At 42.9% G+C, this 27919-nt stretch overlaps 1 protein-coding gene and 1 pseudogene across 7 annotated transcripts; one reads left to right on the top strand and one right to left on the bottom strand.

Annotated features, from left to right (window-relative positions):
* Window positions 1-27919, bottom strand: TMEM248 (transmembrane protein 248). Of its 7 annotated transcripts, none has more exons than XR_004961669.1 (10): window positions 27872-27919; window positions 17466-17642; window positions 13624-13909; window positions 12100-12250; window positions 10586-10769; window positions 9006-9149; window positions 7882-7939; window positions 5020-5179; window positions 1710-1782; window positions 1274-1314 (listed from the first exon to the last, which is right to left on the bottom strand). XR_004961669.1 is itself a non-coding variant. In XM_036279557.1 (8 exons), exons 2-7 carry the CDS (start codon window positions 17622-17624, stop codon window positions 7919-7921), a joined length of 945 nt encoding a protein of 314 aa, XP_036135450.1. In that variant the 5' UTR covers window positions 17625-17642; window positions 27872-27919; the 3' UTR covers window positions 2-115; window positions 7882-7918. The 7 variants fall into 7 exon arrangements, 3 of the variants coding, with proteins under 3 accessions (XP_036135448.1, XP_036135450.1, XP_036135449.1); XR_004961668.1 differs by having other exon boundaries at window positions 5020-5237; XR_004961666.1 differs by lacking the exons at window positions 5020-5179; window positions 7882-7939; window positions 27872-27919 and adding exons at window positions 7-115; window positions 27108-27595 and having other exon boundaries at window positions 1204-1314.
* Window positions 22370-23148, top strand: LOC118641915 (annotated as a pseudogene).

Raw genomic sequence — 27919 nt, forward strand, 5'->3', positions numbered from 1 at the left:
TTTCTTCCATGTGACGTCACAGCAAAAAGATGGCTGGTCTATGAACCAGAAAGCAGGCCCTCGCCAGACATAGAATTTGTGGGAATGTAGATCTTGAACTTCCCAGTCTCCAAAACTGTGAAAAAGATACCTGTTGTTTATAGGCCATTTAGTCTATGGTCATTTGTTAGAGCCGCCCAAAAAGACTAAGACACACACTTTATTTAACCATTCACCCATTGAAGAACATCTGGGATTATTTCCAGTTTTTTGTTTTTATGAATAAAGCTACTATGAACATTCCTGCAGATTTTTTGTAAACATACATTTTTATTTCTCTGGGATAAATGCCCAGAAGTACAATTTCTGGGTAGTATGGTAACTACATGTTTGATTTTATAAGAATCTCCACACCGCTTTCCAGAATGGGTTTTCTGCTTCACAGTCCCATCAGCAATGTGTAATTCAGTTGCTCTGCGTTCTCACCCGTATCTGAAAGCTGCCACTATTTGTTATTTTAGCAAGTGCACCACCTGTCTCCCTGCCCCAGTGCCTGCCTGGGCGGAACCTAACTTCCACGAGTACCAAATGGACATCTTTGGGGCAGTAGGCAAATCAAGGACTGTCCCCTGGACAACCCTCTTTCCTCCTCCTGCAGTGCTAGGGGCAAGGCCTCAGCACCTTCTTGTGGGCCAGTCAGGCAAACCAGAGAGGCAGAGGCATAGATCATAGGCTGGTGGATTTGTCCTGTAGGGGCTGGGGGCCGACAGCTGCTCTAAGCGCCCAGGGTTGCTTGGAAGCCAAAAGCTGAGGCAGCAGGAATCTCTCAGTCTGGGGCAGAATGCATAGGCTGAATATGCTGGAGCCCTGGTTTTCAACAAGGTGATGCCACACCTAGGGGACACTTTGGAAATTTAAAGAATGCTTTTGGCCATCACAATAATAAGGGAACACTGCCTAGATGCAGAGGCCAAAACAGCCAGACTTGTCACATTTCACATGGCTTTCAGTGTCTTCTCCAACATTCATGTAGAGGTGGACAATCTTCAATACCATTTGAGCCTGGAACCTAACACTACTTTGCACAAGTATTTATTACGTACACACTATTTTCTAGAAATGCAACTCGAGGGAAGAGTGTATTTCGTTTTGTTGGGAAACAACAGAAATCACATCTCTAGCAGCCCGGTCGCCCGAGTCTGAGTGGCCCATTCGACACCTCACCTGTCACACTGCGTGTAGAGCCATCCCCTTCACAGCAATCCTCTACTAGCAGGTACAAGCATCTAACCCAGTCGTCACCACTTCAGGGTAGTTGTGTCCAGGCTTTATTTACTGAAATACATGCGTTTATTATGTTGCTTTCCTTTTATTCTTTATTTTTCAGTTAGTCCTGTATTTTCCTTAAATTATATATTGGTAGATGATGTTATCTCTCTTTTCAGGATAGTAGAATGTATAAAAAGAGGAGGGTGAGAGAGTAAGTTTGAGCTCAAGGAGCTAGAGCAGGCCAAGGTATCGCTGATGCCGTTTGTGACTTCGATTCTGCTCTTCTATGTGCTGCTCACTGGTGGCTGGCAGCTGCCGCAGCACTAGTGGCACCTGGGAAGTCCTGAAGCAGGAAAGCAGCCAGAGGAAAAGGGAGGGTCCCATTCCAGGTAGCAGACTACCAAAAGTGCCCATCATGTGTGCCCAAATGGGAACCCCTGGGCTGAAAAGAGATGCATTACCCAGCTTCTCCACGTGTGTGGCCTGTGCACCGGTCATGTGGTCATGGACATGGTACGACATAGACGTCAAGATCTGGTTGAAGGACAAGGACAAGAGGATCAAGAGTCAGGCACCTCTGAGAGGGATTTCCAGATCTAGCGTGCGATCTGAGAGCCAGGCTGGTGATGAAGGGGCCGAGGAGTAAAACTGTTGGATGAAGAAAGCATTTAAAGACACAAAGGTTTTGCCCGGCAGGTGTTGCTCAGTGGTTGAGCATCGACCCATGCATTAAGAGGTCACTGGTTCGCCCTGGCCGGTTTGGCTCAGCGGTTAAAGCGTCGACCTGCGGTCCTGAGAGACCCGGGTTCGGTTCCCGCTAAGGGCGCGTACCTCGGTTGCAGTTTGTCCCCGGCCCTGCTCGGTCGTGCGGGTGGCAGCCGCTCGATGTGTTCCTTTCACATCGATGTTTCTCTCTCTCTCTCTGTTCCTCTCTCTCCCTCCCATTCTACCTGAACAAAAATTGGGAAAGTGTCCTCGGGTGAGGATTTAAAAAAAAAAGAGGTCACTGGTTCGATTCCAATCAGGGCACATGCCCAGGTTGTGGGCCATATCCCCAGTGGGGGGCATGCAGGAGGCGGCCAGTCGATGTCCTCTCTCATTGATGTTTCTATCTCTCTCTCCCCCTTTCCCTCTCTCTAAAATCAATAAAGAAAAATTTAAAAATAAATAAATAAAGACACAAAGGTTTTAACTAGGAGTATCTTTTTGTTGTTGTTGTTAGCTTTTGATGAATGGCTTCTTCATCTTTTAAATGAAGGTCTGGCCAACGCGATTTCAAGATGTCAGGCTCCAATTTGGATATTGGAGAGATTGTAACTTGCTCAAAATGACACAACTAATTACAGCTAGACTCTTGGAGTTTAAACTCAGAAATCTCTCAGCTGTCAGTAAGGACTCTCGTAAACTAACTATATCAGTGATTTTGAAGTTGCAGGCTGCCTGCCTTTAGTTGGCCATGCAATCAGTTTAGATGTCAAGCCCAGTTTAATTAAGAAGAAAAGACTAAAACTTCAGAATATGTGTTCATCATACGCAGAGCGATTATCATTTCATGAAGTTTATATAAACATCCTTTCAGGCATCATTTCTCACACACTCAACGAATGCTGTGAATCCATGGCATAGGCAGCACCACTGTTAATGGAAGACTAAAGTGGGAGGAGATTCAGTTAGTTCTCATCTACCCGAAGGTAACCAAAGGTGACCAACTAGCCTCACTTGTGGACACCTCCCCTCGCTCGCCGCTCCATTATAGTAAACATTGCAGAGTGCCAGACAGTGCTCTAGCACTTTGCTGAATCCACACCGCATTCAAGTGGGCACTACTACCCTTATTTTACAGATGAAGCACCTGTGGCAGAGAGGTTAAGCCACTTGACCAAAGTTGCATGGCCTGCAGGAGTCGGAGTGGGGCTCATACCTGCAGTGCTGCGCTTCCTAGACCAAATGGTGTGGTACAGCATCTCCCTGTACAGCCCCCCAGAGGCCACCCCTATGGGGCCACTCTGGCAGCATCTTGGAAGAATCATGACCTCAGGTGGGAGATAAGTCCTTACAGGACTCCCATTCCTAACACAAAGCCAGGGCCTCTGGAGTTCAGCCTCTGCACCAGGGCCACAGCCTTCCCTTCTGCATGGAATGCCCAGTCCAGAATTCCCCTCTGGATGTGCCTTCAAATTGCATCTCTTCCAAGATGCCTTCTGCAATCACCCTAATGGAGGCATCTCGGCTATCATTCTCTCTCCTGGTAACTCTCATCACTAATGGCCAATAGATTATATACTGAGTGAGCAACAGTTTAAAGGAAAGGGGCTGAATAATGTCAAAGGCAAAACTCAAAACCCTTTTCTCCCCTTAGACTTTAACACAAATGACCTGCCAAGTATTCTTGCAATGGTCCATCTACTCTACTTCACCCATCAACAACTAGCATGGTACATACAAGTTTGGGGTCTTCAGAGGTGAAAAAAAGGCTCTCACAGATGGGCAAAGAAAAGTTTCTTCAAGGCAGTAAGTTCACAATGAGCTTGACTGGACTCCAAAGTGTGCCTCTGGTCTGTGCATTCCTTCTGTTTTTTCTGAACTCCTTGCTTATCTGTGTGTCTGAGGAACTCCAAGCACAGTGTGCTCACCAGGAAAATGAAACCATGTTAAAACTCTCCAGGAAAATGAAACCATTTTAAAACATCTCTAACTTGACTTGAGGAATAAGTGTCACATTTTACATAGACTGTGCAGAAGAAAGATGTGAGCTCTTATTCTCTAAAGGCTCTGCACTGTGGAGGCGAAATAGCACACTCATCTGAGTACAGGGGAGAGCAGCGAATGCACCGAGAGCTGTGAGGATAATGTTGGACCCATTAGTGAGAAGGCAGGAAAAGGTGAAGCAGTAGAAACAAAAGAGCCCGTGGGGGTGTCCTGTTCCTCAACACTGTGCAGCCCCTCAGAGTGCCTTGAGACTGACCTCTGCAGCTGTGGCACTTGCTGGGGAATGAGGGAAGGTCCACAGAGCCCTGCCCATTGATAATTACTGAACATGACCTTCCTTTACAAATAACTCTACAGCCCTGGCTGATTTGGCTGAGCAGTTAAGAGTGTTGGCTTGCTCTGGCCGGTTTGGCTCAGCGGTTAGAGTCGGCCTGCGGTCCAGAGAGACCTGGGTTCAGTTCCCGCTAAGAGCATGTACCTCGGTTGCATTTTGTCCCCACGTCGATGTTTCTCTCTCTCTTCCTCTCTCTCCCTCCCACTCTATCTGAAAAAAAAAAAAAAAAAAAAAAAAGTCCTAGGGTGAGGATAAAAAAAAAAAATCAATAAAAAAGAGTGCTGGCTTGTACACCGAAAGGTTGTGGGTTTGATTCTCAGTCAAGGGCACGTACCTAGGCTGCATGTTCGATCCTCGGCCCCAGTTAGGTCGTGCAGGAGGCAACCAGTCAACGCCAAATGATGTGTCTCTCTCACATCAATGTTTCTCTCTTTCTCCCTCCCTTCCTCCTTCTACTCTGTCTAGAAATCAATGGAAAAATACCTTCTGGCGAGGATTAACAACAACAACAAAAAACAAATGACTCTACAAATAAGTGCAGAGGATGCAGTGTCCTGGCAAAGAACGTCCAGCACAAGCAGGAGCTCTGTAACAGGAGAAGGCAGAGACAGCAAGGAGTCTGCTTCTGTAACTCAGGCCAGGCACACACGAAGGTCTATGTAACTGAGAAGGGCGACTTTACACTCCCACACCTATTCAAACGTTCCCTACTGGCCTGTATCACTTACTTCTTCTGCACAGGATCTGGGTCAGGTCTACGAGCACCAGTTGGTCCAACACTGAAAGAGGTTTCATGCTCTTAGGGAGAGGACTGTGTGCTTGGTGAGGCCAGTTCAGCAGTAAACAATGCCCACTCCTCTTCTGATGATAGGTGACACTTTGAAAGAACTACTTGCAAAAAAACCCTCAATTACTTATCTCATATGTTCTTCCCTAGAAAACAGCCCTCACACAGGAGGAAACAGAAACACAACAAATAAATTCAGACGTTTTATTCAGTAAAGCACGTATGCACACAATTCAAACATGGAAAATTAATCTGGGAGTGAATGCCATAACAGATCAGCTACTGACCATCATGCAGCAAGAGAAGTGAAATGGATCCACTGGCCCTCATAACCCCACAGTGCCTGCAGGAGGGTTGAAAAACCAGGATGCTAATCCCTACAGACTGCCAAAGAAAACACAACAGAAATGGCAGGTTCCTAATGATGAGAAAAACACGAATAGAATCAAAACTGATTCAAGTCATACAGTGAAAGGACAAAAGGAAAAAGGAAAGAGATCAATATGATCTGAAACAACCACTTTAATAGTAAGTTGCTGACCTTTTATTGGACCTCCAGTCCAAGATGCCTGAGGACGAGCCAGTGCTCCTGTGTGGGGTCACCCTGAATGGCAAACGGGCCCTGCCTATGACACTCTTCTAATCCTAAGTGCCCCAAGCAAGACAGGCAGAGGATCAGGCATTGTCTGCAAGTGCCCCCACAACAACAGGTCCCCTGGACTTGCTGAGACCCAGGGGAAGTCTCTTCACTTACTAGACCCCTTCACCCAGCCAGGTACACGGCTTCCACTCCGCCCAGCCTTCCTTTGTACATCTGACTGACTCTAGGTTTCCAATAGATCTTTGAGAATTACCTTCAAGGGTAAATGCCAGATTTTAAAGTGTGTGTCCTGGCCTCGTGACAAGTCATACTATCCAGGCATTTTTGGCACTTCCTTTCCTCACACCTAACAGTGTCCTTCCTCCCTTGGCTACAGATTCCAGCCATTCCCTATAATTCAAATAAGGGTGATTAATATTAGCAACAAGCTGGAATGAATAAACCAGTGAAACTGACTTTTTCCACCTGTCTTTCTCCTTTTATATTACTCTGCCGGTTATAAATCTATCCCTAAAACTCCATTCATTGGAATTTTATTAATTCAGTAGCAGCTTAACCTAAAATCTGTTGGTTTTAATGATACTGCTGTTTCCAGAGGCCCAGCCAAAGGCTCTTTCTCAATCTTATTTCATAAGAGCCGCAAAGGCTCCAAACAGAAAACTAAACTAACAGGTTAGCCATGCATCATGTAAGCAACTCATGTCATACAAATAACTGGGTAGGCAAGTACAATTATTGTGCTTAAAATGTACTGAAAGGAAAAAATATATATTAACATATCAAGTTACTACAGTGATTATTTTAACAATCTTTAGTAAAAGCCCACAACTGTTTTCTATTCAAGAATGCCTGGGATAAAACGCTCTAGGCCAATCTATGGTTAAGAGTACAGGACTGATTCTAACCTAGAACAGACTGTGCAGACCTGGAGTTAAAGGAGTGAAGTGCTGCCAGTCATGACCAAGGTTTTACTTGCCCTCCTGCTACAACACTGCTTGCAAGAACACAGAAGTCGCTAAGACGAGGCAAAGAGCTATTCAGAAAAACAGCAATAATACATGTAACAAAAAAGGACTAGAAAAAACACACAATGTTTTCAAATGAAGATGGATTAGAAGGAAAAAAGGGGTAAAGGAACTAGATCATCAAAATGTTATAGGAAAGAAAAATGATTTGGGTTTTCCTGATAAATGGCAAATCAGCACTGCTTTCATTCCAATTTCACAGGCATCATTTTCATAATGTTACTGATCTACTATGTGCCATTTTCCTTCTGAAGATATGTTAACTGCATAGAAATAAATGTTTAAGAAGAGGAAGAAAGAAAAATCACTCCCTGTTCAAAAAAAAAATAAAGCATCCTTCTCTCTTTCCATAGTGTAATCTGCATTCCAGAAAATACAACAGCTAATTTTCACTACTCTAGAGACATTTTTACTTAATTGTTAAGCCCTTTTGAGTGAGAAAGCTGCTTTAATTTCTACAATGGAGGGGAGGGACAGCAGAGGAGAAACGGTGGAACTTGCTGTGCCAACTCAACTCCACAAGAACAAGTTCCTCACCACCCCGGTGGAAAATGAAACTTAGATCTTTATCATGTAGGTGACTCTTAAATATTGAACTTTTTACTCAAGATTTTGAAAGCACAAGTCTGCCTTAACTAGAATAGTATTAAAATGTGACTACTTCTTTATTCCAAAAAAAAAGAAAAGAAAAAGAAAACTTAGAAAGATACGTATGTTTCCTTGCAAGCAAAACAGAGAAAAAGGTATTGTTGTTACTATGATTATAAGCCACAGACACGTAAAATCCACAAAATGGATTGGTGGCTTGGGAAATGCAATATCATGTCAAAGGTGCAGACTGTTTCGAACCAAAGCAAACCTCAACCCCACCAGCAGTGAACTGCCCCTGAGACCTTGGTAAAGACAGCATCGCCTGCCCTGGGACGGGGAGATCGGGCATCGGCGCTGGCGCTACATGGAACCATCCCACCAAGTCCACAGGGGAGGCTGCAGGGTTCAGACTGCACCCAGTGTGAAGCACGTGCATCATTGGACCAATTTCTGAACAGGTTTTTATAAATATATACAAATCAGTTACAGGCACTTGAAATGTCTTTGGCTGGAATAACCCAACATTACAAGAGAAAGTATTCATGGAGTGTCCAGGCCCAGGCTGGCGTCAGCAGGTAATGCTTACAGTGTACTCAGTCTCTCAGAAAACGGGCAGTGTGGGATTAGGCATCAGCCAAAGCCACCTAGAAGAGAGCAAGACAAGCAATCCAGTCACACACCAGAGCCCCGGGAGCCCAGCCCCACCAGCACCAACTAGGCTCGGGCCCCCATCTAAGACTAGGGAGCCACCATGGCATGCATCTGTCCAGGAGAGGAGTTATTAAAGCCCTAAGGGAAAAAAATCTCATCTAGGTGAGAATAAACAGCAATTTAAAAGTTTCTTGCCGGCCCTGGCCGATGTGGCTCAGTGGTTGAGCGTCATCCCACACACCAGGTCACCAGTTCCATTCCTGATCAGGGCACACACCCAGATTGCGGGCTCAATCCCTAGTAGGGGGCCTGCAGGAGGCAGCCAATCAATGTTTTTCTCTCATCAATGTTCTATCTCTCTCTCCCTTTCCCTTCCTCTCTCTAAAATCAATGAAAACATACTTAGAAAGAAGAAGGAAGGAAGGGAAGGGAGGGGAGGGGGAAGGGGAGGAAGGGAAGGGAGGGGGGAGGGGAGAAAGGAAAGGGAGGGGACGAAGGAAGGAAGGGAAAGAAAGGGAAGGGGAAGAGGGAAGAGGGAAGAGGGAAGAGGGAAGGGAAGGGAAGGAGGAAGGGAGGAAGGAAGGGAGGGAGGGAGGGAGGGAGGGAGGGAGGGAGGGAGGAAGGAAGGAAGGAAGGAAGGAAGGAAGGAAGGAAGGAAGGAAGGAAGGAAGGAAGGAAATCAGTCAGTCAGTCAGTCAGTCTCCGGCCAGAGCAGCTGATCCAGTGGAACCCCTGTCCTGAGGTTGAGTTAGCCATTTTCAAACCCTGACCAGCACTCTGAGAGATGATTTCTCAAGCTGAGGGGAGGCAGCCCTCCAGGGGCAGCTGCTCTCCAGTAGGGATCTGAGAGCGATTCACACAGTCGGCACTTTTTACAGCTAAGGTTTAGGTTGAAAATCTAACACCATAATTTAGGCTAAGGATAGATTTTGTCTTGGTAAAAAGAAAGGAACTAATTTCCCTGCAGGAAAGGTGCCACTCACAATCAATGCAACAAGGACTGAGACACTGTACACAGCCTTTCAGCCAACTGCTGGGCACACTCCACCCAATGCTCACCTTCTCAGAACAAAAGTCAGGACTGCTCTGCCGCAGTTTGCTGGGTCTGCCCTTGATAACCGCATAGCAAAACATTGTTATCACCATCACGAAGAGGAAGTAACTGGTGTGCATGAGATGCAAATTTATTAATGAACGGTCATCCTAAAGAGAATAAACCAGAAACATGTGCTGAGTTACTAAAAGATTGTATGCTAGATTTCTGGAAACATGGCTCATAACCTCCAGATATGCCTCAACTTTAATTCTTATACTGGAACAAGATGTTTCTCCTTTTGTCTTCTAAACTTAGAGCTGGATCTCATTTAGTAAAGATGTGGATTACTGAGACCAGCATCCCCTACCCTTTCTAGAGTAGTCCTCTGCCCTGGCTTCCGCACTCCACACTGCCTGAACACCCCCGCCCCACCGGGTCTCCTGTCCTGAAAAGGCCCCAGATACCCAAAGCCTTTAAACCTCATTCTTTCTTATGTCCTCTTCCTCTGACTGTCCTCAGGGTACATGGCTGACAGCCCAAGCCTGTGTTCCTAACCCCTTGCTATTCCCCCACCAGGAGGCCTTAGCATCACTTCTGCCCAGAGGCAGCTTCCTTCCTTCTGCCTTTTCCCTACTTTGTAAGTCCCTGCCTGAAAACATCTTTTGACCTTCCACATGTAATCAAGCACCAGGCCCTGTCGGCCATCGTGAGATCCTGGCCATGCTTCCATTCCTTTTCTTCTCCACTTCTCTAGGCCTCACATCAGCCATAGGCTCCCTCCCATTTACACAAATCAAGTGGGCAAAACAGTCTTGCTAACACACTGCTTTACAAATCCCCCTAAAGTCTAAATGCCTCAAGCAAGGCACAAAGGGCTTTCTGGAACCTGACCTCTGCCCACCATTCAACCTGATCCCCTCGGCTCACTACTGTAGGCCCCTGGCCTATCTACTTCTACAACTTGATAAAAATGAGATCTAAGGAAAGAGAAAAAAGCCAGGCAAAGGGAAATAAATCCACCTGACATATACCAACAGGAAGAAGAGGGCATTTATTTAAAAAAATCAGTGTAGTGTGTCAAAGTGGGCTCAAGTGTAAGCCAGAAGCCACACTAGCATGTTACCCAGGAGTCTAGATTACAGTGTCTTCCTCCTCTTCCCTCCTCCTTTTAAGTAACATCCTATTCAGCCCTGAGTATCTATCCAAAGGTCTCTCTCCTCCTATTTACTTTTATCTTTATGAATTCCGAACCACTTCCTGCTCATACTGACACTAACCCAGTATTCTCCTGTGAGTGGCTGTGTGCATGTATAAGACCATACAAGCACCTCCTGTAACCCCTGTGGGTTAGGCACACAACAGCTGCTCAATAAGTACCTGCTGCTGAGCAAAGCAGAAAACAAAGAACAAAAGCAGTTTTCTTAACCAAAGGGTGGCTTGTTTTTCCAAGTCTCCACCACTCCACCCAGTCTTGTAACTCAGCTGGAAATCTGAAATAGCAGGGGCCAAGCTAACCGAAGCATGTAAACACGACCTACTCCAACAGTTCCTGGACACACACACACACACACACACATACACACACACGATTGTTCTCACTTACATCTGGAACAATAACTGTAAGCTTGGGATTTAAAGCATGATAGACTTTTCCAATGGCCCCCTTATAACACCAGAAAGGATTGTAATCTTGAGCATATTTTGTGTTGGCATCTCTGGCAGTTGTGAAGATCTTGTACCAGAGCGTGGCGTTGCTGTATGTGTCCGGAACGCAGTGTGGTGGCTGTCTGCGGGGAAGACGGGGAGACAGGGAAAGACGCGCTCGGTGGCCTGAGACATTTACTGTGTCTTCCCCACAGCCCCTAGCCCAGCACTGACCACAGCCAAACGTGTGGAAAGAAGAAATAGAAGGCATACATGTTTCTTTGAGATAAATACCATGTTTTCAGTTCAGGGACATTTTTTTAAATTTAATAAGCATATAACAGTAAGAAACAGGCATTCAACATTTAGGAGTTTAGGTGTCAGATTTTTACCTTCAGATTTCAACTCATGGTCCTCTCGCATATGATGTGGCCAGAGAAGACCCTGCTCCTTTTACACCCATTTTCTCAAACTGTCTCAATTCTTAGTCACAACAGGAAGTTTGACATATAAACTTCTCTATCAGATATTACAACCAACAGCAAATAATGTTTGACTTAGTGATCTTGTTCCACAAACCTCCAAATGTCTAAAATTGATAAATGCTGGATTAAGTATTTAACTAATTATTCCTATTGAAAAAGGATTCACCGTGTGTTTTTTTAAATAGGCTATATCTTATGTATTTTGTCTTATGTATATATCTTATTTAAAGATCATTATCTCCTTTACAGAAAGAGGAGGCAAAAAAAAACGTAAAGGCAGCCCTGGCAGGTTTGGTTCAGTGGTTAGAGTGTCGGCCTGTGGACTAAAGGGTCACGGGTTCGATTCCTAGTCAAGGGCACATACCTGGGTTGCAGGTTCAATCCTCGGCCCCCGTCGAGGTTGTGTGGGAGGCAACCAATTGATGCATCTTTCTCACATTGATGTTCCTCTCTCTCTCTCTCTTCCTCCCTTACACTCTATGGGAAAATATATCCTCAAGTGAGGATTAACAACCAACAACAAAAAAAACGTAAAGGCAAAGCGGTAATACTGACAGCTGCTCAAAATATGTGAACCAAAAGTTCCAGAAATAGTCTGTTTCATGGAAAATAATGTTTGAGTTATGCTCTCAATTTAAAAAATAACTCTTTCGGGATCATGGACATGAACAGAACCTTTCTCTTTTGGGAGCCTTAATTATGGGTCATTCTTGTCATGGGATCCACTCTGTGACGTGCTTCTTCCAGAAAAAGGAAAGGCAGCCTAAGAACAGGCAACAATGACCAACCTTGCTGAGGAACGAACTCTCTGCTATTTACAAGCAGAAGTTCTCCCTCAGAATTCCAAAGTAAACGTAAAGAATTCCTTAGGTCCAGGTAAAGGGATGCAATGCAAGCTGTCCTGAGAATTTACTGCTGAAGCATCCCAGTCACATTCATGGTCTGTGGAGCTTCTCTCACACACCCATGGGCTCAGGAAACCACTTACACTGTGACGGGGAACACACCAGGGTTGGCTGTGAGGGTCATGCAGGCCGTGAACACCACCTGCTCACAGTGACCATGAAGGGCACAGTCGTCCGAGCTCCAAGCTGCTGGCAGGGTAAAGGTAATGTTTATCTCTTCATGGGCTTCCCTGCCTATGGAAGAAAAATCAGTGTTGTTTTTTCTTTTTATGGTAAAGAAAGGCAAGAATCCACATTACTCTCTGGTATTTGAATGAACCCTGAAATCAAACCCACCCAGGAATCACCTTTCAGCCCACAGAAGCAAGAATCCTGCCTCTGTGGGATTTCAGGAACACCACAAGTCCTAAGCTGGACTCTGAGGCCTGCTCACCTGGCAGAGCCACCAAAAGGCAAGTGGAGAGGGGCCACTTAAAGCCAGGCCTGGGGATGCCAAGCAAGAGCCCAGGCAGTGCCCTAGTTGGAAAGCTGGGGGCTGGGTGAGTTATTATCACCACGGTTTTAGCATTTGCACAGCATCTTTCCATTTTGAAACTGCTTATATATTCATTACTTCACTTGAAATGTACCACTATCCGTGACATGACCAAAGGAGTGATGCTGACCCCCTTTTACATATGAGCAGACTGAGGATCAGAGGGTCTAACAGACGTAAGTAAGGTCATGGGACCAGAGGAAGCTTAAATGAAAACAAGGTATTCAAAGACCACAGCAGAAGAGAAAGGTCTACTCATAACATGGAAAACCCAGAAGTTGCTCTTACCTTTTTCTATGGGAGCAGCTCTCACCTGTAACAACCAATAAGAGGCTGGCAGGAATTCCCAAGTTCTTTAGGGACTTTAAAAGGCTCTTGGTAACCAAAGATTATTCTTCCAAGGCCCAGGCCTCTAGCATGCAGCCTTTCCTGACTAGTCCAGCTCCCTGCTCTCTCACCTTGTCCTGGGGTTGGTACTGGTGACAGGCAGGGCTATGCTCAATGTTTTATAGGTGCTTCTTTTTATTATTTAACAAGCCCTTATATAGCATTTGCTTTGTGCTAAGAACTACTGTAAGTGCTTGATAAATATTAACTCATATTATCTTTGCCTCACCCATAACTCCAAAATGCCAGATCTTAGGCTTATGCTAGTCCTGGTTCCAGCAGCCAGCACAGTGCTGAGCTAATGGTGGACATTCAAAAATTTGTAGACTAACAGAAATATTTACAGTATGTACTGCCATTACCAATGATAAACCTGAATAGATTGTTTTTGTGTTTGTAAATATTAAGACCAGAAATAGGCCTTATAGTTTCCTCCCTTATAGTTTCTCATTCTTTACACTTTTTATTGAGAGCCTACTGTGTGCCAAGCACTTTATTAAGTCGAGATGTATGTAGTAGAAATGGTTCCTTCTTGGCTTCATTTAGTTCACACTCAACAAAAAGGGAGATACATACAAAAATGAAAAATAGTCTGAGTAAAACCATACATACACTGTTAATAGTCTGTCCTCCAACAGCTGCTGCTTGAGAAAGTCTGAAAAGAAACTGGCCAACACTCACATACCTGAAAGTCCAATCTGATGCCCTAAAATGGTCGAGTACAGGTGGGTAACATTTCGAGAGTACCCCCCAAAGGGTTTGAGTGGGTCCAGGGTGAGGGTGATTGCAACTGAGATGTTAACCGGGCCTGAATCCTCCAGCGCCTGTGGGGACTGGGTGGACACTCTGGTCTGTGCACTGGTCATTGTGCTTTCGGGAGTTGTAGTGTCATTTGCAAGATGCTTTAATGTTTCATTCTCTGATACACACAAGTCCAAATCATTAAACCGCAGCAGAAAAGTATTCCAGTCCTTCAGTAAAATGAAACAGAAAGAAACAAATGTGAGTAGTCTGAAAGTGCTGCCACTGCAGCCAAACAGCCATGACCCTCAAGGTTGGATCACACAGTGTGACACCAACTTCACAGTCAATCATTTACAGTAACAGCGATAATAAAGCCACCAGCCTCTCGCACTGGTATAATAGTGTGGTTTTCCAAACCACTCTCATATTCATAATCTAAAATATGAACTTTTCACTGCATGAGATATTAAATAAGGTGTGGGATTAAATTAATTTATTCAAGCCCAGCTGGTGTGGTTCAGTGGATTGAGCATTGTCCCATGGACTGAGAGGTCTCAGTTGGATTCCTGGACAGGGCACATGTCCGGGTTGCAGGCTTGATCTCCAGTAAGCGGCATGAAGGAGGCAGCCGATTAATGTTTCTCTATCACATCGATGTTTCTCTCTCTCTAAAAAAATAAAAATAAAAACATATTTTTTAAAAAGTAACTTATTCAGCCCTGTCCGGTTTGGCTCAGCGGTTGGAGCGTCGGCCTGCGGTCCTGAGAGACCCGGGTTCGGTTCCCGCTAAGGGCATGTACCTCGGTTGCAGTTTGTCCCCGGCCCTGGTTGGTCGTGCGGGTGGCAGCCACTCGATGTGTCCCTTTCATATCGATGTTTCTCTCTCTCTCTCTCTTCCTCGCTCTCCCTCCCACTCTATCTGTACAGAAAAATGGAAAGATGTCCTCAGGTGAGGATGAAAAAAAAAAAAAGTAACTTATTCAAGAAATATGTAAGAAAACAAAAGAGTATATTATACTTACGGAAAATGATTTAACCTCAGAATCAAACATTAAAAGAAAGCTTAAACAAAAGTAAAACTTTAAAAGCATTAATCTAAACTCATTTAGCAGTTGTGATTAGTTACTTTTTAAAAATAAGGCTGCCTCAAAATAATTCCTCAAAAGGTCAATTTTATACACCTTGCTTTCTCTTTCCAGAATGTGAAATGCAGTAAATACCAATATTTGTGGGATTTTTCTCCCTCATCATGGACTTTGGATGCCACCTTAGAACAGGAACAATTTCCAAAAGGAGAAAACAAACGAGTTTTTAGGTTTCTCTTAATATCCACACCCTGTATTAATGGTTTAAATTATAAGCACTTATAAAAACATAGACAGCTTATTATGTCATGGTTAAACTGATACCAACACAGTAAAGTACCCACCAGGATTTATTTTAATTTTAGCAGATATAGCAACACCAAACCTAACCTAGGCTGTGACATTCTCCCAAGAAACATCTGTCTACAAAAAGTTGCCAAATGTGAAGACAAACCAATTTACACTTCCAATTACACTTAATTAAACACCATCTGAGCAATCCCCAAGCAGACAAGAGGGTCTACCTCTATAGCAACAGTAAATCAGTACATGGCATTTAGTAAGACTGCAATTAGGTGTATCAAATTACACCTTCCCTAACACCTACAAACTCAGCAGACCATTCAAGAACATTAGGGCTGAAAATGAACATTCTAGTGTCATTCCTTCATATTCCAGACACGAGGAAACCGAGGTCCAGCGCAAACTACGGACTCTCCAATTCCACAGCTGAAGGCAGAATTAGAATTAAGGTTTCTGACTCACAGCCCCAAACTTTTCCAATACACCTAGGATCCTCACTTGAAAACAAAATTATTAAGTCAATCATAGCCAGAGTTCTGCAGCACCTGGCAATGCTTTCCTGTACAGCTCCAGTCCATTTTGAACAGTCTGCCAAAGCCAATGTCAGGCCCCATTTTGATTTAAGGGCTAATTTTCCAGGCTACATCTTAACCACTGGCCTTGGCTGAGGATTCAACATGGACTCGAGCTCTGCGGGAAAGCAATGCCAAGATGCAACAGAGTTTGGGTTGTGACTAGAATGTTCATTTCATACGTAATGTAGGTACATTCTGTTTGCACAACCTTTAAAGATTCAGGCTGGGTGAGATAAGAGGGAAAATTAGCCACAGTATGTCTCTTGTAAGAAATGTTTTGAAAGGGTTTCATGGTGGTAACCCTTGTTACTTTAACTGTGTTAGGAAGTTCACATGTGAAGGTGGCTCCTCCTGCCCAGATCACCTATGATCTAGAATGCCACAGAGCACCAGAGAAAACCACCACCCCCTTTACACTGTCTCTCCACAAGGCACACCCAGTGCAGTAACAATGCAATTCCAGGCTCTACTCCCATCCACTCCCAAGAACATACACAAGAAAAGTATAAAAGAAGGCATTCAGGGAATCTACTAAGACAGGAACAAATCTGTCCTAAAAGAAACCTTATCCACGGCCCAGCTGGTATGGCTCAGTGGTTGAGCATCAACCCATGCACCAAGAAGTCACCAGTTCGATTCCCAGTCAGGGCACATGCCCAGGTTGCGGGCCAAATTCCCAGTGGGGGGCATGCAGGAGGCGGCCTATCAATGTTCTCTCTCATTGATGTTTTATCTCTCACTCCCTCTCCCTTCCTCTCTCTCTAAAATTCAATAAAGAAAAAAAAGAAACCTTATTCACCAGTAAATTCACCATATCATTAATTCAGCATAATTTCTAACATGTAAAACATTTATTAATAGGTAACACTGTCATTCACCTCTATTAAATAAGAATTTTTAATTTGTTTTCTGATATGTACAAATACATATCATTTTAAAACTGCAATATGAGTGTTCACACCATTAAGTGCCTAGATTAAGGATTAAAGTGCAGTGTACTAATAATTTATTTAAACTGACCAAAACGTAAAATCTAGAAGGCAAGTTTGTAGACAAGTGAAGTTTCCCTTGATTAAAAAAAAAAAGGGGACAAATATATTTGGAAATAAGATCCTGCCTTCTAATGTCTTTAGGATCCCTTCTTATCCAATGAAAAAAAGCTGTCTGTATAGCTGATAAAACTCCATGATGATGATATGGGCTTTAAAATAACAAACGTTTATAGTTTTTAAAAACTGCAATGAGCTAATTTCATATGAATATAAAGGAAGCTAGTTCTCTAGCTTCTTGACACAAACATTTTGCAAATATACTTTCCAAAATACCTGATTCATTGTTGAAGTAGTCTAACTGAAACTGGCAGCTTCATTTAAATCTATAACTATCCCACTAGAAAGGGAGATAAAGACAAAAAATTTTGAATATTGACCTTTCTCACTGGGATAAAAAGTGAACACAGAGCCCTGGCCAGTCTCGCTCAGTGGTACAGTGTCAGTCCACAGAACAGAGTCGCGGGTTTGATTCCGGTCAAGGGCACATACCTCAGTTGCTGTTCAGTCCCTGGCCCTGGTCGGGGTCATGTGGGAGGCAACTGATAGATGTGTTCTCACATCAATGTCTCTCTCTCTCTCTCTCTCTCTCTGTTTCTTCCCCACTCTATCTGAAGATAAAAATAGAAAAAAAAAAAGGATCCTCAGGTGAGGATTTAAAAAAAAGAAAGAAAGAAAAAAGTGAACAAAGAAAAGGGGGTGAAGAGCCCAAACGTGTTATTCCCCTCTATGAGGTCCAGTCAGCCTGAGAGAATTTAGAATATACTATACCTCTGCCATTTCCGGTGACTTAATCTCCTTGATTTTGAAGAAATAGCCCAAGGTCAGGAAAGCTATTGCCATAGCGCTTACACTGATCATAAAGACCACCAGGGGAGGCCGACTGCTGATGTACAGCTTCAGGTTCTCCAGGGGGTTGATGTTGAACATTATTCTGATCAGCTCCACCTGAAAGGAATTAATCAGAAGATACATGGACTGACTTGCCAAAAGAAAACCTATGATTCTCACTTTTTCCTTTCACAGTGTTGGGGGGTGAGGAGGTCACTCATTACTGAACTTGAGAAATAGTTGATCATAAATCTTCAAAAGACAAGCAAGAAAAAACACTAATTACTCATTGTCATCACTTCCAAATGGTAAGATCTTGAAAGATATGCATTCCCTAGGTTTAATCTTCTAAGTATTCTATAAAGAACATTTGTTACTTACATGTTATTTAAGGAAATGTTTAAGTGGGTCAGTAATGTGACACAAATACATGCCAACACATACAGAACTAAACTGAGGATGCTCTCATTTCCTACCATTGAAAGCTGAATACTATCTATTCAACATTCTGTCCTGTTCACTGTCAGCTGGGACTTTGACAGAGATAGCACTGAACCTGGGGAACAGCTTGAGCATACTACCATCTAATATTGTCTTCCAGTCCATGAACTTGAGATATCTTTCCATTTATTTAGGTTTTTAATTCATTTCAACAATGTTTTGTAGTTATCAAAGCATAAATGTGCACTTCTTTTGCTAAATGTATTTTGTTCTTCTTGGAATTGTTGAACATGTCCTATCTGAAGGCTTTTACCTCTGCTTCAAATGCCTTCACCAAACATTTCTACAAATGTCCTCCTTCTTAAAATGCAGGTCTCCACTCATATCTCCTCAGAGAGGCCTTCCCTGACCACCCTCAGCCCCTAGTCTCACAATACCCTGCTTTAGTTCCTTTACACAGTTTTGTGCCAGTCAAGAGTACAATTAACTTCCTGCTATTTACTGTCTCTCATCCCTCTTTTGTGAGCTCCAGAGCAGCCTACCCTGGCCCCTAGAACAATAGCTAGCACATCATGAGCACTTACATATATATATATATATATATATATATATATATATATATATATATATATGAGGAGACCACCATTTAAAATAGCAATTAGCCCTGGCCGGTTTGGCTCAGCGGTTAGAGCGTCGGCCTGCGGTCCTGAGAGACCCGGGTTCAGTTCCCGCTAAGGGCGCGTACCTCAGTTGCAGTTTGTCCCCGGCCCTGGTCGGTCGTGAGGGTGGCAGCCACTCGATGTGTTCCTTTCACATCGATGTTTCCCTCTCTCTCTCTTCCTCTCTCTCCCTCCCACTCTATCTGAACAAAAAAATGGAAAAATGTCCTCGGGTGAGAATAAAAAATAAATAAATAAATAAATAAATAAATAAATAAATAAATAAAAATAATAATAATAAAAAAGCAATGAAAAAAATCTGTACTAGCTTTTAAAATAAAGGAGAGAGAGATGCATCAACAGCCCCTAAGCCAGGCTGTTACAAATTTGTCCTTACAAGAGTCCTTGGAGATGGGAAAATAGCCCTTCTGCTCTCACCAGAGGCAACCCCAATTCTTAAATTGGCAAGTACCATTATCTATGCATGTTTTGTACACTTCTAGTAGATGTGTGTGTGTATATAGATATACATAAACAAATACAATTACTGATGTTGGAAAATATTATATACTACTTATACATTAAATATATATATATATATATATATATATCTCCTTGTGCTATTTTCACTCAATATAGTTTCTGAGATTAATCTGTTGATCTATCTAGATATGGTCCACTGAACTTACCTGCTGTACATTGTTCAATTGTATTACAGTTGAGTCAGCCTAGACTGAGGAGTCCTGCTAGGTTCTTCCCACTGTCTCACTCCCAAAGGGCACTGCAGCAGGCACAAGAGTGGTTCTAGCACCACTAGGTCACAGGGCAGGGCCATCTACATTCATCAGACTGCTCTCCAAGGAAGTTACACCAAAAACAAAAGGGGCTTGCCTTATTTCCCAATATTCGTGCCAACACTTAATATTTTGTGGATTTGGACAAGTGAAATGGTATCTAACCATTATTTTAAATTGCCTCTGCCTGAAACCAAAACAACGCGCCTCCCCCCCAACCCCCCAATATGAGGCTTATATTGCTTCTGTAAAATATTGCAAATAAGTGTGACAAATTATTCGGCATCCTGCTATTTCTGTAGCTGGACAACTTAGATCTTATTCATCAGCCTGCTGAACTGTTCCTCTTTCAGAAACATAGATACCATCCAAAAATTTTCTGCTATCCTTATTTTTAACTGTTGTGGCTTGCAGAATCAAAGCAGCTGAATTTGATAAAAGTTCAAAGTTGTTTCTTTTAAGAATCAACTCATCTTTCTGGGCTTGAGATACTGAACAAGCAATATTTGACCTCATCTAAACTCTGTGGATGTATTTTTCGCCTAAGAAAGTTCTGATTTCAACAAGAGAACCATTCTCCTGAATGACGCTGATGGGGAAATGAGCATACAGAGACCTCATCTTATAACAGAAGCCCACTGTTAACACCCTTGATCATGTTCTGCACATGACTGCAGATAGTGCAAACCGTGGCCAGTTCCCTTCTGCTTCCTTACCATTTGTCAACCTGGAGCCTCTTCTTTTTCTTTCCAGGGAGATTGAGTTCTACATTAATGAAATGAATTCCCTCCACAGGGTGCCTCAGGGGCCATTCATAGTAACCGTACATCCCTTCAGAGTGATGTCCATGTTTTCTGGGATGTCAACAGTCTGATTGCTAAGAATGGTCTTCATCCTCACAGTAGATGTGGCAAAGAGCAAACCAAACTTATCAGCTATTCAGATGCCTTTTTAGGTAAACTGCCTGAATCTTTGGCCATTTGCTAGTAAGATGTCTGTCAATTTCTTATTAATGCTTAGGATTTCCTTTTATATTCTGGATACTGAGCCTTCAACTTCATATGTTATATTACTCCTCATCTGTGGATTTTCTTTAATATGGTTTATGGTATATTTTGCCATATGAAAGGGTCTTGATTTTTTTAAAACAGCTTTATCAAGATCTAATTCACATACCATACCATTCACCCATTTAAAGTACACAATTCACAGAACTGGACAAACCATCCACTATAACAAAATTTTACACTTTTTCATCATATCATAAAGAAACCCCATAGTAACTCCTTATTTCCCCTAGCTCTCAGGCAACCACTAATGTACTGTTTCTATAGATTTGCCTATTCTGGACATTTCAAATAAATGAAATCAGCCCTGGCCAGCTTTGCTCACTGGTGAGAGCACTGGCCCGCGGACTGAAGGTTTGCAGGTTCCATTCTTGGTCAAGGGCATGAACCTGCGTTGCAGGTTCAATCCCTGGGCCCAGTTGGGGTTGTGTGAGAGGCAACCAATCAATGTGTCTTTCTTACATCAATGTCCTTGTCTCTGTCTGTCTCTCTCTCCCTCCCTCCCTTCCACTCTATCTAAAAAAAAAAAAAAAATCAATGGAAGCTCTGGCCGGTTTGGCTCAGCAGAGCATTGGCCCGCGGACCAGAGAGTCCCCAGTTTGGTTCCCACTAAGGGCATGTATCTCAGTTGCAATTGTCCCCTGCCCGGTTGGGGTCATGTGAATGGCAACCACTCGATGTTTCTCTCTCTCTCTTCCTATCTGAAGATAAACGCAAAAATGTCTTCAGGTGAGGATTAAAAAAAAAAAAAAATCAATGGAAAAATATCCTCAGGTGAGGATTAACCAAAAAAAAGAAAAAAGAAATATAAAATGATCTTTTGTGACTTCTTTCATTTGGCATCATGTTTTCAAGATTCATCCATGTAGCATATATCAGTACGTTATTCCTTTTTATTGCCAAAAGTATTCTAATATAGAAATTTGTTTTTTTGTTTTTTTTTAATAAACATTGTTTATCCTTTTGTCAGTTGACAAACATTTGGGTTTCCACATTTTAGCTATTGTGGACATGTTTTCATTTGTATTGGTCATATACCTAGGAGTGGTAACTATGTTTAACCTTTTTTAGGACCTACCAGACTATTTTCCAAAGCGACTGCCCCATTTTGCATTCTCATCAGCAGTGTAATGAGTATTCCAGTTTCTCCACAACTTCACCAACACTTGCTATTTTCCTTTTAATTATAACCATCCTAGAAGGCAGGGGGTGGTATCTCAGGGTAGTTTGATTTGCATTTCCTTGGCAGTTATAAGTTCTTCATTCTAACGTAAATTTATCAGTCTTTTCCTTTTATGATTACGTGTTTATTATTTAAGAATCTCTTCCCGTCTCTGTATGTCATAAACTTTGTTTCATTATTTTCCTCTACAAGTTTTATAGTTTTACTTTTAGCTTCTTACGTACTTGGAATTGATTTGAAAGTCCAGAATCAGGGAAGTTTCTGGTTTAATATTTTTTTATATAGGTGTCCAATTGTCTGCCATTTATTAAACTCAGTTTTGTATTGATCATGGATTTCCCATGGATTTGTAATGCCATCTCTCACATATACCAAGCTCCCATATACAAGTGGGTTTGCTTCTAGGCCTTTTCTAGCGTTCCATATGTCTCACGATACTTCAGTACCATGCTATCTACTATGAGAAGGGTTCCATTTTACTATTATTATTCAAAATGGTCTGGGCTATTCCTGGTCCTTTACTGGGCCATATGCATTTTAGGTTCCAATTGTAAAGTTCCCAGAAAAGTCCTATTGGATTTAATTTCAAATTGAACCAAACATACTATTAATTTAGGAAAGAAATTACATCTTTACAACTTGAGTTTCCAATTAAAAAACTGGCAAAGGGCTTTTCCATGCCAATAGCAATCTTGCAAACATGGTAAATGTTCCTAAAACCCAGCAGACTTTTTTTTTTTTAGAGAGAGAGGAAGAGGGAGAGAGGAAGAAACATAGATATGGGAGCTAGACATCGATTGGCTCCTGCATGATGCTCTTCCCCTCCCCCAATCCGTGGATCAAGCTCACAACCAGGGCATGTGTCCTGACCAGGAATCAAACCAGCAACCTCTGGGTGCACAGGATGATGCCCAACCAACTAAGCTACACTGGCCAGACTTTCTGTAAGAAGTGTGGCAAGCATCGACCTCACCAAGTAACAGAGCACAAGGTCAAGGATTCTCTGTAGGCTCAGAGAAAAGTGGCATTACGACAGGAAACAGAGTGGCTATGGTGGGCAGACTAAGCTGATTCTCTACAAAAAGGCTAAAACTGCTGAGGCTTGAATGCATTAAGCCCAACTGCAGATCTAAGAGAATGCTGGCTATTATACAGCCCTGGCCGGTTTGTCTCAGTGGTTAGAGCGTAGGCCTGTGGTCCCGAGAGACCTGGGTTTGGTTCCTGCTAAGGGCATGTACCTCAGTTGCAGTTTGTCCCTGGCCCTGGTTGGGTCGTGCAGCTGGCAGCCACTCGATGTGTCCCTTTCACGTTGATGTCTCTCTCTCTCTCTCTCTCTCTCTCCCTCCCTCCCTCCCACTCTATCTAAACAAAAAAATGGAAAAATGTCCTCAGGTGAGGATGAAAAAAAAAAAAGAGAGATGCAAACATTTTGAACTGGGAGGAGATAAGACAAGAAAAGGTCAAGTGAACCAGTTTTAAGCTTCATATTTTGTTTTATTATGTAATAACACAATCTTGAGGATATGTTTGCTTAAAAAAAATTGGACAGAGGACCTAAACGACATTTTTCCCAAGAAGACATACAGAAGCCCAACACATATATAAAAGGATGCAAATCAAAACCACAATGAGATACCACCTCACAACTTTTAGAATGGCTACTATTAATATGACAAGAAATAACAAGTGTTGGAAAGGATGTGGAGAAAAAGAACTCTCATACACTGTTGGTAGGAAGGTAGAATGGTATGGCCACTATGGAAAACAGTACAAAGGTTCCTCAAAATATTAAGAATAAAGTCACCATATGCCCCAACAATCCATCTTTGGGTATCTACCTGAAAAATTTTAAAACACTTATTTGTAAAAATATATGTACCCCTATGTTCACTGCAGCATATTCGCAATAGCTCAGGCATGAAAAAACCTAAATGTCCTTTGATAGATGATTGCATAAAGATGATGTGATACATATACACAATGTATTCTACTCAGCCACAAGAAAGGATGAAATACTGCCATTTGCAACAACATGGATGGATCTTCAGAGTACAGTTGGCCCTCGTTTATCGTGGTTAATCAGTTCCACACTCTACCGCAATAAATGAATTTCCACAAAGTAGGATTTTTTATTTATAGTATCATGCTAAGTGAAATAAGTGAGATGGAAAAGGACAAAAACCATATGATTTCATTCATATGTGGGATATAAAACAAAAAGCAACAAACTCACTCATAGACACAGACAATAATACGGTGGTTACCAGAGGAGAGGAGCATGGAGAGGCTGAAGAGGGTAAAGGGGATTAAATATCTGGTGATGGAAGGAAACTAGACTTGAAGTGGTACACACAAGGCAATATATAGATGATATATTATAGACTTGTACACTTGAAACTTATATAATGTTATTAACCAATGTACCTCAATAAATTTGATTTAAAAAAGAAAAAAGTTATAACTACATGTTGTGATAGACTTACTGTGATGATCATTTCCCAAAATATACAAATATCAAATCATTATTTGTACACCTGAAACTAGTGTATGTCAGTTATACCTCAATTAAACAAAAGATATTTAAGAAAACAAATCATGAGCAGTGATAAGATTGAATGAACACTAAAAGTTAATTATGAAGTCATATTATAACAACCAAACTCAGTTTAAAGATTGGAAGATTTTTTTCAAAACAGGACCTCTAACCAAACAGCACAAAAGTCCAACTGGCAAATGACAACACTTTGCAGGCTACCCTCACCAAAGGTTGTCATGTAGTCCCTAGGACTACACTCAGGTATGTAATTATACACAGAAAGAGAGGTAAAGCCCTGGCCAGTTTGGCTCAGCGGTTAGAGCGTCGGTCTGCGGTCCGGAGAAACCCGGGTTCGGTTCCCACTAGGGGCACGTTCTTCAGTTGCAGTTTGTCCCCGGCCCTGATTGGTCGTGCGGGTGACAGCCACTCGATGTGTCCCTTCACATCGATGTTTCTCTCTCTCTCTCCCTTCTTCTCTCTCCCTCCCACTCTATCTGTACAAAAAATGGAAAAATATCCTCGGGTGAGGATAAAAAAAAAAAAAAAGTAAAAGAAAGAGAGGTAAAGACCTCTTGTCAAATTTATTCAGTAAAGCCTGGCCGATGTGGCTCAGTGGTTAAGTGTCGACCCATGTACCAAGAGGTCACCAGCTCAATTCCCAGTCAGGGCACATGCCCAGGTTGTGGGTCCAATCCCCAGTGGGGTCATGCAGGAGGCGGCAAATTGACGTTCTCTCTCATTGATGTTTCTCTCTCTCCTCCTCACCCTTCCTCTCTCTAAAACCAATAAAAGAAAAACATTTTTTTCTTAATTTATTCTTTATGTACCTGGGAAAGATCATTTGAGGATTTCTATGTCTGTAAAAATAAATCCTAAATGGAAATTCAATTTGCTAAAAACTCTATCTTTCCTTTTTCTTTTTTTCATTTTAATCGAAATGTCATAGTGAAAAAAATTAAAATTTTAAAAGCCTTCTTACATGGCAATGGAATTCTGTGATATGCTAATGTTGGCAAAAACATCCCAAAGATCTAGCATCCCTGGACTGTCATACCGTGTCAGGAGATAAAGAAGTGGGTCAGGAATAAACAGTCAAAAAGAAGCATTAAAAAGTTAAGAGGGTGAAGTGCAGAGCATGTTTAAAGAAAAGCTAAGGATGTGGGGTATGTATACAATTCAGCCGTAAAAAGGAATGAAATCTTGCCATTTGCAATACCAAAAAGGTCCCTAATGGGATTATGCTAAGTGAAAAATAGTCAGACAAGGACAAATACCATATCTCACTTACATGTAGAATCTAAAACAAAACCCTTCCTCAAAGCAAAAAACAAGCTCTTAGATACAGAGAATATATTGGTAGTAGCCAGAGGTAGGGGGACAAGGGTGCTGAAAGGGGTGAAGGGAATCAAAAGGTACCAACTTCCAGTTATAAAATAAGTCATGAGGATGTCATGTACAGCATGGTGACTATAGTTAATACTACTATATTGCATATTTGAAAGTTGCTAAGAGAGTTTGCCTTATAAGAAAAAAAAATCTATAACTGTATGGTGACGGATGTTAACTAGACTTGTGGTGATCACTGTGCAATACATACAAATATTGAATCATTATGATATACACCTGAAATTAATATAATGTTGTATGTCAATTATATCTCAAGGGAAAAAAGGCTATGGTTGAAGCCAGTGAGGTCCTGACTAGTCATGATGTTCCAGAGCAAATACAAGGCATCCTATTTCAGTGGCTTCAAAGGTTTCTTCAACAATGTTGGTAAGAGAAACAAACAGCATCTCTATGAAATGAAATGGATGTCATTAAAAACACTCAGAAAATGGCTAGAGAGCTTGACATTTATCACTTGGTTGTAGCCATAGTAGCAAAGCTGTGCTTAGAACTAAACAGAGGCTCTGAAATACCTCACAGACAGAAAATTTAATTTGCTGAGTGTTAATACCAAACAGGAATTACAATCAACATCTTTTTCATTGTCCTTAAAATAAATTAGGCATTGATTTATGTAACTGGCTGACTAAAAGAACAAGACAAACTCATCAAATGGAAAACAACTCTTTAGAACCCAGCTGTCCACGAAAAGCCAGACTGGGTAGCCTATGCCTTTTTTTCTCCCTGTCTTAGAAAAGCATTTAACCCTTAACCAGCTGCCTCTGTCAATATTTCTAGACACCACTGCAGAGGTAACTAATCTGGGTGCTGTTCCACGAACTAGCCCTAGCCTTTTCCCTTTCCAGCTAATTCTGAATGACCCAAATCCCCCTGATCCTTTGAGGTCCATCTCAAAAGTCACTTTCTTTATGAGACCTTTTCTGATCGTAACCATAACAAAATCCCTAACAGTTGGTAACTGCACATGCAATTAAGTCCTGTCACCTTCTATAGCCTACTTCCTTCTCTGAGTAAGTTCTTCGGGGGCAGAAACTACACTTGTACTTAGGTCTGTTTCTCTTGCCTGGGGCAGCTGCAGCTAGAGCCCAAATGGAGAAGGTGTGCTCAATGGGCATTTGGTGATCTCAGCACCCAGAAGTGGGTGGCAGCCCTGATTCCAGTCCCCCTCACTTAGGCCACAGAAATTCTTCCTACACCTTTACTAAGAAGTCAACACACTGCCTTCTTACTCCTAGACAGGAAATACACTCGGAGTTAAGAAGTAAATATCTCAATTGCACAACAGGTCTATTTCCCTTCAGAATCCTTAGATGAGATGAGGAGGCAGGAAGGTGCTCTTACCGGTCAAGCACTGACGGAGCCTTCATCTAGAGCGGGATACAAATGCTCAGCCCCCACGCTGACCCAAAAGAGTACAACAGGGACAAACAGATTTATCAAATATTCATGGGCAGCCTTGGAGTTTTTCTTCCCTCCACCTCCCACCGCGGCTCACCTATGAGGCAGGAAAGCAGCAGTTCAGGAGCCACAAGCTCTCCTTGACAAAGCAGCTCATCCTCCATCCCGCAGGCAGGGCTGTAATCTGCTAGCTGGGAACTAAACTACAGACATCTGATTCTTCGGCGAGGGCCCCCTCACCAGCTGTCCACCGGTTATGGTTATTCACACAATTCACAACAGGCCCAGTTTTATTCCTGACGGTGCCCATCCAGGGAACTAGAACTAAATGCCTCTGGACTACCGCGAAGCCATGCCTGCATCTATTTTAGGGAAAACATACGTGTAGACAATAATCCACTCGACTCTGAACGTTGACCAAGCTTGACACGTAACACTGCTTCATGCTAAGTTTCCGCGGAGACGCGGACCTCCACCTCCCCTCTTCTTTCTGAGATGGACAGAATTTGCGAACGCAGAAGGAACACAGACACTACCCTAAGCCAAACAATGGCAAACTCCCAAAATGCTCCCCAGGCCAAATCCAAACAGTCCAAGCCGCAGCCCCGTACGTGGGAAGTCCGGCCACCTCGAAGGCGGGCAGGGCCCCTAGCTCCCGGGTGCGGGTGGACAGTCCGGCGGCCGGCGAGCAGGCCGAGGCCCCGCGCAGGGCTCACTCGGGATGACCCCCGCCCCACCCCCACCCTACCCTACCCCACCCCCACCCCCACCCCCACCCGCCGGGGCGGGGGCTGCAGCCCGGAAAGGCGAACAGAAACCCGGCCGAAGCGCCGCCCCCTGCCGGCCCGCGCGGCCGCTCACCTCGCCCCGTCGGGCAGCGGCGCGCCCCGGGCCCAGCCCGGCCAGCTG

The sequence above is a fragment of the Molossus molossus genome, unplaced genomic scaffold (assembly GCF_014108415.1).
Source record: "Molossus molossus isolate mMolMol1 unplaced genomic scaffold, mMolMol1.p scaffold_m16_p_3, whole genome shotgun sequence".
NCBI lineage: Eukaryota > Metazoa > Chordata > Mammalia > Chiroptera > Molossidae > Molossus > Molossus molossus.